Below are 15,223 nucleotides of genomic sequence, written 5' to 3'. Positions count from 1 at the left end.
CATTTATACATGTCTCGTGTACTGAGGTATGCATGTGTGGGAAAGCATTTCTAGGCTAGAAGTTAATATTGTGTCTTCTGGAACAACTGACCCACTTTGTTTTGAAACACCACATTTCCTGAACGTGTTTTTTACTTCATATGGAAAATTTAACATCTTTGGATACCTGATTCACTGGAATAGATTTTTAAAAAGTACAATGTATTGTGCTTGGGAATAATCATATCACTGCTTTGCATTGGTGACTCTCCCCCCTTACATATCAATTCACAGTGGAGGCGATTCTTAGGAAAAATGAAAAGATTTATCTGACAAAATAATATAACTAATTTTGTACCCATAAATCAGTGGACTATATTTAGAGACTCAAAAGTCCCATTATCAAAACTATGTTTGAGATGTATTTATAATATGAGATTTCACCTATGTATACAAGACATTGTTGGCATGTATATTTAATTTTTGACTCATTATTTCAGTAAAAGTCTTTTAGGTTTGATCTGAAGCTTTTTTGGTTTTAGTATATACTGAAATGCTTCAAGATTTCTGTTTTGTTAATGTATCAGTGCCATTGGTTCCAACAAATGGAATTTTATTTTGAAAGAGATGAAAATTAGAATGTCATTTCCAAAGATAAGTTCTCAGCTTCATTCTCTACTCACAGTTCTTTGTATTTTGGGAAATAGAGAAAAACAACCCATATCCTGGGAAACATTCATTTTAGTGCAAAAAATTAATTTCTAAAGACTTAGAGGGTTTTGTTTTGTTAATAGAAAGTATGTTGGGTTAGATTTTTAGATTAATCGTTTCTCAAAATGATGAAATAGCATTTGGGTCTTTCCTCAAGATTCAATAACATACAATGTTAGTATGAGGGAATCGGAATTCCCAGACACCTCCACGTCAGCTAGGGCATCACACCACACTGATGTGTGTGGTAGAACTCAGTCCTTCCTCCTGCTGTGTTCATAGAAGGAGGTGCTGTGAGTCATGCCAGCAGTGGTGGGTTGGTGGGTGGGTCCTCTTCTCCTGGCTTTTTCTGTGACAGGTGACTCTCTGTCCCTAGGCTCAGCGGTGGCACCAGGGTAATGAGCACTATGGGCGCTCTTGGCAAGCGGGCGATGTGGTGGGGTGCATGGTTGACATGACAGAGCACACCATGATGTTCACGCTGAATGGCGAAATCCTTCTTGATGATTCGGGCTCAGAACTGGCATTCAAGGACTTTGATGTTGGTGATGGTAAGTGTTCTGCATTTGGTGTTGCTTTCAGGTCTGCAGCAGGAATGAGCGAGTGTTGGCTCTCATGCTTCATCACCAGCCATCTTTGAGGGTGAACGAGAAGACGAGATGCAGCTGTAAATTGCAAGGTTGCCATATGGCTCATTTGATCAGACCCCCTTGAAATTACTGTAGCAGAAACACCACCTCTACTACTTAGCTAGGATTTCAATAAGGTAGAAATGGCTTTTATGCATGTGAATAAGAAAATAAATGGCGGGCAAAAGGATAGTTTTCCACAAACGTGAAATTTTCACTTAGAACTTCCCTGTATAATCAACTGCTGATGCTTCTTTCTGTTCATTCATTTCACAAAAATGTAATGAGAACCCACCATGGACCAAGCCCTCTGCCGGATGCTGAGATGATGGAGATTAGTAAAATATTGTCCTATTTTTGTGTAGATTACAGTATACGCAGGGAAGTCATTACTGGAATGCTTTCTCTTTAGTAAGGAAACTCTAAATAGCAGAAGCACAACGCGGGGCTCTGAGATGACCTTGAGCAAGGTTGGAAAGGGAAGTTGAAAGCCCTTCGTGAAACAAATGAAAAATGAAAGAGCATTTATTCATCAGAGCCGCACTTCCAGGAAGGTGGCCACTGGCCACGTGGGGTTATTTGAATTCACATTAGTTGAAATGAAATACCGCTAAAATTGAGTTTCCTAGTGGCACTTGTTCCATTTCAAGGATGCAGTGCCCACCTGTGGCTAATGGTAGCCCTCTTGAACAGCACAGATGGAGAACACTTACAGCATCACAGGAAGTTGTATTCGATGGTGTTGCTCTAGAGCATGAAAACAAGACAGTACAAAAATACGGTACAAAGAATTAGTAAAATATTATATAAATACCTCATTTTAAAATGCACTAACACATTTTTTTTCAAAATGGCTTTTGGAGGGGTGCCTGGCTGGCTCAGTTGGTTAAGCAACCAACTCTTGATTTTGATTGGCTCAGGTCGTGGTCTTGGAGTTCATGAAGCCCCGTGGGCCCCAGGTACAATGTCATTCATGTCGGGTCCTTGCTCAGCAGGGAGTCTGCTTCTCCCCTCTTTATGCCCCTCCCCCTGCTCATGCGTGCTCTCTCTCTCTCTCTCAAATGGATGAATAAAATCTTAAACAAAAAAAAGTCACTGATGCTCAAAAAGTTAGCCCCCTCATTATTTGCGTTAAGTTCTATATTCATTCATTCAGTAAGCTTGTAAACAGGTGTGACCATCATTTCTCAAATACAGATTTGCAAAAGTGATAGGAATTCTACATTTTTTTAAAAGATTGTATTTATCTGAGAGAGAGCATGAGTAGGGGTGTGGGGGGAGAGGGAGAAGCAGACTCCCCAATAAGCAGGGAACTTGATATGGGGCTCTATCTCAGGACCCCAAGATCATGACCTGAGCCGAAGGCAGCCACTTAACTGACTGAGCCACCCAGGCACCCCAGAATTCTACATTTTTATAACTTAATTTCTGCTTTGCACACCCGTATCTCTGGGTAGCAAAACTGGCCCTCCCCGGTCTCCCTTTCTGTGGGATTGTCTTTATGAGTGTTAATGTATCAGGGGAAGGTGGGAGAGGGGCTTTTTCTGTGGGTTCTGTCTGTATTGATAGATGTGACCTGAGCTTTTATTTTTTTAATTGGTTGTTATTTAAAAATTGTTGTATACTGTGCCTTCCTTCATTGGAAGGAAATGACTGTGTGAGTTCTGTTTGCTTAATTAATGCCACGTAGATTCAGAGAATGATGTTAGAATTATAAACAACACGGAATGCCCATCCATACTATTTAAGCACATGACAAATGTTAATGCTTGCAGCGCTGTTGCAAAGACCAGTCAGTCACATCGTGGACGTGAAATAGACTCTGAGCGAGTCTGTCTGGTACAGTCTTATAAACAACGTTTTTGACTTTACACTTCACAGAATTTTTAAGATTTAAAAAATTGACTTGAAACTTATTTTGGTACCTCTATTATAGAGTTAATATAGCATTCTGATGAATTGCCTGAAAATTTTATGGTACATATTGTTGGGCTTTTGTTGGAGGTGCTGGGGAGGTATCTTTTTGGTCTCCAAGGCAGGTTATTATTTCACATAGCCATGATCATTTGCAATTAACTTTATAGAGGCCACTCATAATTCTAAATCTTCCTCCATAAATGGAGTTTATCCAGGCCTGTGACTTGAAAATGCTTTTTGGAGTGGAATTTTCCATTTCCCTCTCAATTAACTTTACACAGCTTACTGAAAAATAAGAAATTCGAGGGGCCTGCTCTGGGTGTAACTAACGGGAGGCCTTGAGACGGGCTCCTTCGTTTCCCCGTCACCACTGAGTGACAGCCCTCGAGACAACGGGGGCACAAAAGAGCAAGTATGAAAAGCCACAGGAATATGCTGTTGTTGCTAAAGTACTACAAAGGCCATCCCTGGAGCCAGTCTACTCAGAGGGATAGTGAAGAGGAACTTGAGCACGTGTAATGCAGCCTCAAGCACTCCTCTTCATCAGGAATCACTTAGACGTGTATGTAATTCTCCCAGTCCCTATGCAGATTTTTATCACACACCATGTTGCCTATAGCAGTTGACATTCTCATACCGTTACCCACAGCGTTCTCATAGCCAGTCAGGCTATGACCTCCGTCCCTTAGCAAGAACCTGAAAGGAGTTTTGACTTAACCTAGTGTATCTCAATAAAGCCAGAGATGATTATCCCAAATCAAATTTGGGACTAAAGCTTTTTTTTTTCTTTTAAAGTAATCATTTTTATACGGAGCATTTCTTGATATACTTCCTCAAGAGCACAGTGGAGGTGATTCTTACCATGTTAGGTGGGGGGACAAGAGCAGGGCCTAGTAGAGATTGGGGCTGAGGAAAGAGAGAAATAGAGAAGTATTAATCAAAGGGTACAAATCTTCAGTTATACAGGATGAGTAAGTCCTAGAGAGCTCCTGCCTTTAGTTAACTATAGGCCTGAATTACAATGCCTAAAATTTTGCAAAGGCAGATGTTAAGTGTTCTTATTTTACACCCCCCCACACATTAATAATGATAATGATAAAAATAAGAGGGCAGCGGTAAGATTTCGGAGATAACTGATAGGTTTATGGTGTAGATTGTGATGATTTCATGGGCGTATACTTATCTCTAAACTCATCAAGTTGTGCATACTAAGTATGTACAGACTTTGATATGTCCATCATAACTTAATAAAATAGTTTAAAAAAGATTTATTACTCAATAAATGAGAGCTCTATTATGTTCAGAGAGAAAACAATAGCCTTAAGATATTAATTCTTCCAACATTGTGCTTTGTCCATTAAAGTCTCAAGGAGTTTCTCATGGGGCTTAAGAAAATGTTTCCAAAAAGTATATGAGAGAGTAAAACACTAAAATCTCTAGATTACTTATGATAAAGAAGAGCAAGGATAGGGTATATGTTCTGTTGTATTTATTTTGAAGGATAAAATAAGGATTTTTTTAAGATTGATTTATTTTGGAGAAAGAGCACGCGCATGCATGTGCATGCATGCAGGGGGCTGGAGGGGCAGAGGGGGAGAGAGAGAGAGAGAGAGAGAGAATCTTAAGCAGACTCTACACTGAGCACAGAGCGGGATGCAGGGTTCAATTTCACGACCCTGAGATCATGGCCTGAGCTGAACCCAAGAGTCGGATTCTTAACCGACTGAGCCCCCCAGGCTCCCCAATAAGGATTTATTTTGAAGCTGTAATCATTAAGAGAGAGTAGTATTTGTGCAGAGATAGGCAATGAATCAAGAGGATAAAGTAGAGAGGATGGAATAACCCATCAGCCCACGTGTGGAACCTTATAATGTGATGGATGCCATTGTCAGGGTGGTGGGGGAAAGTGAGTTTGAGATAAATGGGATTTGAATGAAAAGATGAGATTGGATTATTTCCTCACACCATAAATGGACTGAGGTCTTAAATGTCAAAAATAAAACTTTGCAGTTCTTGGTAGGAAATAGAGGGAAATCTTTTTAGACGATGGCGTGGGAAACTTTTATTTTAGAGTAGAACAAACAAATGTAAACAAAACCCAGTGACTATAAAAGACTGGTAAACCCATCTACACAAACTTAAGAACTTTCATTTAAAGAACAACCAAAAAAACCTTAAAGGGAATGAAAAAAACCAAACAATTTAGTAGTAGGGTCAGGGAACCCAAATGCAATGTAAACAACTGAAAACAATGTTAGTGTTAGGAAAAACATAAAGAACTGAAATCACTAAGAAAAAGGAAGAAAAGCCATGAGTAGACATCTTGTAGAAGAAATTCAGATGGACAATAAACATTTGAGGAACTATTTGTTAATGATCAGGGAAATGTAAACCATGATTAGATGCTATTTTAGATCCATTCTGCTGGCAAAAATTTTTTAGAGATTGGGCAATACCAAGCATTGGCTTTCCATTGAACCCCTTTCCATTGCTCTTAGGAGTGCACATGGTGCTCTCACTTAAAAAACAAAACAAAACAAAAAAACCACTTTGACAGTATCTCTGAAAGTTGAATATTTACCTCCCAATGGCCCGGAAATTCTATCCCAGTTTCCCCAATGACCTTTGTATATCTTGACAGCAGGAGACATGAACAAGAATGTGCATAGGAACACTGCTTATGGCAGCCAAAGCCAGGAAGCCATCCAATGCACACCTGCCGGAGAGTGCATGAATAAACAGGGAAGCTGCAGAGACAGGTGGCATAGGAATATTTCAAGGTGAGAAGTAAGTCCTGAAAGGTAACTACGGTAGGCAGACCGTGCCCCCAAAAGATGTCCATGTCCTTCTCCCTAAAACCAGTCAATACATGACCTTACGTAGCAAAGGGATTTTGCAGATGTGATTAAGATAAGGAACTTGAGTTTGGAAGATTGTCCTGGATTTTCTGGGTGGTTCCAGTGTAATCACAAAGGTCCTTTTAAGAGAGAGGCTGGCTGAGTCATATTCCATGGTACAGATGGACCACATCTTCTTCATCCATTCATCTGCTGAAGGGCATCTCGGCTCTTTCCACAGTTTGGCTATTGCGGACATTGCTGCTATGAACATTGGGGTGCATATGGCCCTCCTTTTCACTACATCTGTGTCTTTGGGGTAAATACCCAGGAGTGCAATTGCTGGGTCATAGGGTAGCTCTGTTTTTAAATTTTTGAGGAACCTCCACACTGTTTTCCAAAGTGGCTGTACCAACTTGCATTCCCACCAACAGTGTAAGAGGAAAACAATGGATCGTGGATCACCACATCAAAGACTGATGGTGTATGGTGACTAACGTAACATAATAAAATTAAAAAAAGAAAAAGAGAGAGGCTGGAGTTAGCTGGGGGGGGGGGCACAAGAGAGAGAAGGAGAGATTTGAAGATGCTGGTTTCTGAAGAAGTAAAGAGTGAGGGAAGATAGGAAGCCTCTAGAAGCTGGAAAGGGCAGGGACCAGACTCTTCCCAGAGTCCAGAGTCCCTAGAAGGAACACAAGCCCTGTGGACACCTGCTAGCCCAGGAAAATCCATCTTGGACTTCTGGCCTTCAGAAATACAAGCTAATAAATTGGTTTTGTCTTAAGCCACTAAAGTTGTGATGTTTTGTTAAAAAGCAATAGGAAATGAAATCAAGAATCACACAGGATGTTACCATTTTTGTAAAAGTTACATACAACCCAAACTTTCAAAGTATGTTTTATTTTATTATTATTTTTAAAGATTTTGTTCATTTATTTGAGAGAGACTCAGAGCCAGAGAGAGAGAGAGAGAGAGCAAGCGCACACACAGAGGGAGAGGCAGAGAGAGAAGCAGACTCCCCACTGAGCAGGGAGCCCAATGCGGGGCTCGATCCCAGGACCCTGAGATCATGACCTGAGCAGAAGGCAGACGCTTACCCGACTGAGCCGCCCAGGTTCCCCCAAAGTATATTTTTAAAGTACATATAAAGAAAGTAAGAGAGTGCTGATTTTAGGATTTGGGGTGATGGTTTTTTTTTCAGGTGGAGGGAGGCAGGGAGATGGGAAAATCAGCGTAATATGGTTAGATGTATGCTATCATTAAGGCTCTAGGTTTTCCTTTGGGTGGTGGGTTAGCAAATGCTTATTGCAGTATCTAAAAAGTTCCAACTAAAGAACGAAGCAAAAGCAGGTCATGATGAGAGTGTGTCAGGAACAACAGTTTGTAATTAATCCACCTTCCCCTTCTGTGCACTTGAGATTCTTAACAAAGAAATAAGATTCATGAGCATGTCTGTAGAGCTTTGGGGAATAATCTAGTAGAGAGGGAGAAATTGATGGTAAAAGTCTGAGAGACGATATTAACGGAAGTTCCTGGTAAGGTGAAGCGGGTGTGATCTCCAGCACAAAGAAGAATTTTTCCTCTTACAGCAGCGAAAGTAAGGGTCTGGATATAAGGAATAGTAATGGTCTGTGTCTTATGAGCACAGTGCCTCACGTTTGCAGGTGAGCCCTCCAAGCAAAATGAATGGTGTCGTATTTCCCAGAGTCCCAAATTTCTTTGCTTTTTTTCCATCTCCCTCAACTCCCTAATATTTGGTCATCTTGTGTCCTACCTCTTACCTTGTTGCTTCCTTCTCTGGAATCCTATCTCTGGGGAGAGGTCTCCCGTCCACATTCCAACAGAGGTCTCCACAGAGAAAACTTTTTTTTTTTTCCTTAAAGATTTTATTTATTTATTTGACAGAGAGAGAGACACAGCGAGAGAGGGAACACAAGCAGGGGGAGTGGGAGAGGGGGAAGCAGGCTTCTGCCGAGCAGGGAGCCCGATGTGGGGCTCGATCCCAGGACCCTGGGATCATGACCTGAGCCAGAGGCAGACGCCTAACGATGGAGCCATCCAGGTGCCTGAGAAAACTTTTCAGAGGTTCCTGAACAGGAATTCTAATGATGCGTCACCCCTTTGGGGGAGGTTTATCTCTTTGAAATCTCTTCTCCCATTCTGCAGTTTTGGTGAGGTAGTGGGAATGGGGTGTTCCTCCCCTGCCCTCCATTCTTAGGGTCAGTCTGAGGCCACCTCAGGGAGGGAGGAGCCCTTCATTGAATGCTCAAAGCTGCTTCCGGCCTCAGGGAAAAATGACCTTTTCTTTGGTGAGCTTTTGGGGTGGTGTTATCTCTTGCTTTTTGGTACCATCAGAATGGCAAACTCTAAAAGCCTGATATTTGGTTTATTAGCCTGGAGAAAAGAAGCCAGGAAGACGAGACGGTGGCTTTTTCTCTAGGTCTCTGGAGAAGCTGAAGGAAATCTTGTGGTTCATGCATGATGTAACTCAGTACCCCGATTTAAAAACAGAATCTTAGTCCCAAATACCAGCTCATAGCAAATGGTACTTTTTATTAGTCCTGTGCCCTCTTCCCTGCCTTATGAGGATAATTTATTACTTAAAAGCACACTCATAGGGCAAATTTCCATAGGTCAAAACTAATTATCACTAATTTCAATTGGAATAATATGGATGCATCCCTGAGCCTCCCAATTAAACCTCATTTATACTAAAGCAGTACCAAATCCCCCTAAAATTATGTGGGTAGTAAACATAGTTATACCCTAACTTAAAAGGCATTCCCTCCTTTCTTTTTTCTTTAGTTTGGTTGTCAACCAGCTCTACTCAGTCACTTTCTTAATTGTCACATACTATAAATTTCAGATTCCCTCGCGAAATATAGATGTAAAGAAAAATATAAACGTAAGGAAAGCAAAACAAAATAGCAAAAATAAAGCCAAAAAGGAAACAAAGACAAAGAAACAGTGGTGAAACATGCAAACGGTATGACATTTCCCTGACACACTGATGGTGTACAGAATTTCCTCTCAGACATAACTCATGGCCTCACTTACTTGAAAGGAGAGCCTGTATAATATGAGCCAATCCTTACTACCATGAAGATGAATGCATGTCTTCTGCTGGGGCTTGCTACCTCCTGAAGCATATGAAAAATCAGCTAGGCTTACTTAAAAAAAAAGAAGAAGAAATGCCTGGTGTGAGTATTAAATGAAATTCTTCCTAGAGTTCAGATTCTTCTGATCCAGGGTTTCCTTCGGGGTTCCTTGAGGCCCAGCAAGCATGGGTTCAGAGAGGTGTCTGCTGGTGAATACGGCATTCTGAATGCAACCACTTCTCGATCCCCCCTGTTATGGCCTGAATTGTACGCCCCACCCAGACTCATACGTTGAAGCCCTAACCCCCTAATGTGAGTGTATTTGGGCCTTTAAAGAAATCGTTAAGGTTAGATGAGTTCATAAGGGTCAGGCCCTAATCAGGGATGACTGGTCCTTATAAGAAGATGAAGAGACACCAGGAGTGCCCATGCACAGAGCAAAGGCCATGGGAAGGCAGCCATCCCCAAGCCATGAGAGAGGCTTCCAGAGAAACCAAACCCATGGACACCCTGATCTTGGACTTTCTGTCTCCAGAAATGTGAGAAGAAATTTCTGTTGTTTAACCCACCTAGTCGGGGATTTTGTTAAATGGAACCCCGAGGAAACTGATAAACTGCCCCCCCTCCGCACATGTCCCCTGCGAACCTAGTAGCACTCATGATTTATGTGCGGAGCCTTCTGTCACCAGTGGTTTGAAGAGCTAATCATAACCCTTGATTTAAAGCAAGGAAGAGAGTCGTTTAAAATCTTGCCATATGGTGAAGGAATAGTTATTTTGTCTGGAGATTACCTGCCTTTGACAGAGTTGGCTGTAGGTACGTTATCTTGTGTTGTGTAAAGGCCTCATCGTGCTGGAGCTTTTTCAACCTCCTCGGCTCTTCTGTAAGTAAAGATCAGCTCAGGGCCCTCAGGTTCTACATCTGTAATGATTATAACCAAATCCAGAACTGATGCTTGTGATGCTCTGTCTGCCACCTGGAAGGACAGCGAGCAAAACTGAACTCCCGGGGCTTAGACTGCATGGAATTCCTTTCCACGGGAGCAAAAAAACAGAAGAATATTGTTGTAATTAAAGTAATGGCGTAGCTTTAGGCTGAAAAGCCCTCTAAGGAAAAAGGGAAGCATAACCTTCCATTACTGATTTTATCATCCTACCTTTAAAAAAGAAAGAAGGAAACAAACAAGAGCATGGAACCTGCAGACTAACGTATTCTTTTTTATGCTCCTTGAAATATTGCAACAGTTTAACCACTTCATGGATACAGATTTAGAAGGTTTTCTTTTTTTTAATTTTTTTAAAGATTTTTGTTTATTGAGAGAGAGAGAATGGTAGAGAGAGAGCACGAGAGGGAAGAAGGTCAGAGGGAGAGTTAGACTCCCCGCCAAGCAGGGAGCCCGATGCGGGACTCGATCCTGGGACTCCAGGATCATGACCTGAGCCGAAGGCAGTCGCTTAACCAACTGAGCCACCCAGGCGCCCTAGAAGGTTTTCAACATGACATAAAGTTAAGAGTAGCAGAAGGACGGACAGTCCCAGATCCCCGCCTTCCAGCTCGCCCAGGACATCTGTCCTTCCTGTAACAAGTGTCACTGTGAAACCTGCCGTTGATACAGACCTCAGATGCACGTCTGTATCCCACCTGGGACAGTAACTTATTAAGGATATCCCTAATTAAAAATTAGCACTTGCTGAGAGAAGTCAAGACTGTGAGTCACTGCAGTGGGGCCATCCAAACAGCCCCAAAATTGTGTTGGGACACTGGATATTTTGAGTGACGATAAAGGCAGTTAGTTATAAAGTGGTAGACAAATTCTAGAGTCTGAAGATGTTGGGAACTGGCATAATCCATTTCATAGTTTCGTCTAGAATCAGAAAAGAGAGATTCTAGAAATTCTTTGGACTTCTCCAGGAAGAAAACTCTTAAATATGTATGACTTTAACAAATGAGGGGAACTTTTATTTTGATTACTTAGAGTTAAATTTCAGATGATCTAGTTTCTGTCTTTTGAGTTCACGTATATATTTTCTACACATGTTATTTGGGGAAATTCACTGTGAAATGATCGATGAGTTCAGTGAAAACCAAACCCTGCTTAGCTTAAACTGACCAGTTAATTGACATTTACATTGTGTATGTTGATGAAAAGAGGACACTTAATAGTATTCAGGAGCAAAAATAAAATTGCCTACTGATCTTGATTATCTGAAGTGAACCCAGAGCCAAGAGGAAAGTATAGGGTTGTCCCTATTTGTGCCAAAATTGGTAATACAAAGTCTTTGCACTAAAGATACACTTGAAACATAATAAATTCCAAAAGTCCTTCCTCCGTGTATTTATTAAGTCATTTTCTAAGCCAAAGTGGAATAAAAGCAGCAGATTTCATGTCTGAAGTCCTGGGTTCTAGACCCAATTCTGAAAATAATTCTTCTTGTATGGCTTTGGGCAAATAGCCTCTCTGTTTTTGTTTCCTTAAAATAAAAAGCTCTAACTGGAAATGATCTCTTTATGCCCCTTCCAGTTCTAAAGATCCCAGAGATCTAAGGCAAGTATGTCTTATTTCTGTTTTACCCTCCTTCTTGCATTCTTGATTCAGTCTTGCTTCCTGTTTAACCAGCTACAGGACCTTAGACAAATGATTTAACATCTTATTTGTTTCCTCATCTTGAAAAATGAGGTTAATAATTTATAATAAGTGGCAAAGTGCCTATATATTATCTGGCACATACTAAGCCACTATTAAGTGTTATTCTTCCTTCTGATCAAATAATTCAGATGTACATTTTAGTCTAATACTGCCCATTTTTACTGCTTCCGGCCATTTGGTTTGGGTTATAAATGTGGATTCGTATCTGTAGTTCAGAAATTTCGAAGTCTGAAACCGTATGTCTTACAACAAGCTGGTATGCTTGTGATCTGCTTTATCTTCTGTCATTTTAGCCCCCGCCACAGATTTCACGCCTGCATCACACCCCCACAATCCTGTGCCTGCCAATTCCTTTGCTGGACTTGCACGCTTGTCACACACCCCTCTGCTCCGGAGCAGGGAGGCTCATCATCGGAGAAAGTTAAAATTTGCTGAAGCCATCTGTCTTTTGTTGGAGGAAGCAGTTTAACCATACGTTGTAGCTACTGTTTTAACAGATTTACAAATGGCTAGGGTGGGTCTGGCTCAGTCCCAAGAAACCAATTGGACTCATGTGTACTAAATTTAAGATCCACTGCTAGGAAGAAAACTTCCCTTAGATATCATCAGGCTTTGTTATTTGCAGGGTGTCAGTTAAGGTGACTAGAATGGAAGATGGAGAACGCAAAGCACAGGAAGGTAGGACCAAAATTTTACTTATGCTGAGGTATGTGCCTGAATTTGTGGAAATCTGTTTTCTTGTGTTGGAGTATTTGTGTGTTCAGCTTATTTTGAACTAATAAAGAATTGAACCTCAGTTATCCTGTTTTGCTCTGGGCAATTATTAAGAGTGATGTCATTTATCAACCCATCTTGTTTAATTTATGGCAAACATTCAGTAAGTCTTGGTAGCATTTATCATTTCCTGACATTATATTTTATATATGTATATATAACTATGTTTATTTACTTATGCCCACCCAAAGGTGAGCTCCAGAAAGGGACTCTTCCATTCTGTTCACAGCTGTATCTTCAGCCAAGAACAGTGCTTGGCACATGGTAGGTGTTCATTAAATACTTAGTGAATGGCAGGACCTGATACTATATGGAGACAATGTTGAAAAGTAACTTATAGCAGGGGTTGGCATACCAAGCCCTGAAGCAGATCCAGCTTGCCACCTGTTTTTGTAAATAAAGTTGTATTGGAATATAGTCACACTCATTCGTTTAATTATACGGCCCCTTTTGCACTGCATCTCAGGTTTGAGTAGTTTTGCCAGACTGTATGGCCCACGAAACCTAAAATCTCTCCTCTCTGGTTATGTATGGCCCTGACTTAAAGCATGGGCCTTAGGATCTGGCAGGCCTGGGTTTCTTCTCTGGCCACTTTGTTGTGAGCAAGCGATTTAAGCTAAAAGGTTGGTTGCCTTGTCAGGAAAGTGATAATGATTCCTATCTCAACCAATGGTTGTTAACTTCAGTGAGAGGAGCATCAGATAAAAACACTCAGGGACCATTAGCCACTACTAGGGAGCCTTGTGTGACGGGCATGTCATCCATTGTCTGCACCTTTCTTTGCTAGGCACTTTGCCAAGTACTGGCCAAATGCAAGTGCCTGAGGCCTGGCCCTTCTGTCACGTGACTGAAAAGCACCTGTAGTTTCCCTCCACTCTCTTCCCTGATGTCGTGGCCATCCAGTTGCTCCTGCTGTGCGTACGCTAATTTAAAAACATGCAATTTTTAGAAATACTGGTTGTCTTTTTATCACAGAAGTTTTAGGAAAACTGCATCTTCGGGGGCGCCTGGGTGGTTCAGTCGGTTAAGCACCTGGCTCTTGATTTCGCCTCAGGTCATGATCTCAGGGTCTTGAGATGGAGCCTTTCGTCCGGCTCCTTGCTGGGCATAGAGCCTGCTTAAGATTCTCTCTCTCCCTCCACCTCTCCCCACCTCCCACAGCTAGCACCCTCTCTCTTTCTCCTCCCCTCTACAAACAAAACAAAACATAAAACTGCATCTTCAGAAGTCACAGTATGATTTAACTTTTATTAAGTTCTTCATCTAAATTAAAGAGAGGAAAAAAACCATATGCCAGTTTCTACGTATGGATATACTTTCATGAATACATTCCTTGAAAGGGGCCTAAAACAGGAAAAGCAGTAAAAATACCATGTGTAAGTGTGTATCTGCTGTAAACAATGAAAAATTACATCTGTTTGTTTATCAAGAAGTAATAAATTCTGGTTGCATATTTGGAAAACACAAAGGAGTATAATGAAAATGGCTAAAAACCGTAGAGGTTCCCTTTACCCAGAGAGAAATTTGACTTCAGTGTAGTTTTCTTCCATTTAAAGCATGGAGATGTAAAAATAATTTTCTCCAGCCAGCTTTTTAACTTAATATTATAAATGTTGTTCCACAATATAAAAACATTTTAAACTTAACTTTTGATTTTTCTAACCAACTTTATATTTTGAGAAATAACCTTTCAGAAAAGTGCAAGAATAGTGCAGTGAACACCTGTTTACCCTTAGCTGGAATCACCACTTGTTTTTATTTTGTTATATTGGTTTTCTCTCTCCCTGCAATTACATTCTGATGAGTCCTAAACATGATTCTTAATGCCCACACATACTCATTTTTTGTGCATATATCATAATTGTCCATTTCTTTTGTGGATATTTAGTTACTTTTACCTCCCCCCCCAATTTTTAAATTTTGTTCACTGAGCATCCATGTTGTGAGCACTATCCACGGAGGATCTCATTTTTAAAACTGTAATCGTGTGGGGTAGATGTTACAGAAGAAAGGATTAAAGCTTAGAGAATTTAAGGACTTTGTCAAAAGTCAAATAGCTGACACTTGGTGGAAGGAGATTTTCATGCGGGTGTCTTAGACGCAAAGCTCTGTGTTCTTAGTCATTTCGTAGGACCTACGCCCATCTGCCCTCTCAGATGATAACTCCTCTGACAACCTGCCTGAATTTCATTGCTCTCCCCTTCCTCTGCTCTTAGCACCCCATCTCCGGAGATGGCTCAGGAGGTAGAACTTCTTTGCCTGTCTTCCCACCTCAGTAGACTGTGAGAACCTTTGGGCTGATGTCTGTGTGTTAGTCAACTATTATTCCCAGTTTCTGGCCATGGCAGCAGCTCCTAAGTATTTTTTTGCATAAGGAAGTGGTTGAAAGTGTCTTGATGCCTATTACTAAATTTCTCTTCATAATTCCTGTACTAATTCAATTTATTGGCAAGATCTCTGGTACTGAACGCACCGCATACCCAGCAGCGTAGAGAGCTTGAGCTTCAAGAGGCTGAACTTGTTTGACTTTTTTTTTTATACCCGCACTACTCTTACACGTTTCTGTATGAGAAAGATGTAGGTATACTCCGGTTCTCCGATTTATTCAATGAATACTTTATTTTTTACAAA

The 15,223-nt window shown here is 41.0% G+C and overlaps 1 protein-coding gene across 1 annotated transcript in view; it reads left to right on the top strand.

Annotated features, from left to right (window-relative positions):
- The window catches only part of RYR2 (ryanodine receptor 2), a 732,757-nt gene that overhangs the window by 484,617 nt on the left and 232,917 nt on the right, over positions 1-15,223 (top strand). The window contains 1 exon segment of the mRNA XM_027588196.2: positions 1,067-1,241. Within this exon segment, the coding sequence (XP_027443997.2) occupies positions 1,067-1,241 (175 nt within the window).

The sequence above is a fragment of the Zalophus californianus genome, chromosome 15 (assembly GCF_009762305.2).
Source record: "Zalophus californianus isolate mZalCal1 chromosome 15, mZalCal1.pri.v2, whole genome shotgun sequence".
NCBI classification, from domain to species: Eukaryota; Metazoa; Chordata; class Mammalia; order Carnivora; family Otariidae; genus Zalophus; species Zalophus californianus.
The sequence above is the reverse complement of the archived record's forward strand: the minus strand, read 5'-3'. Positions and strand labels throughout refer to the sequence as shown.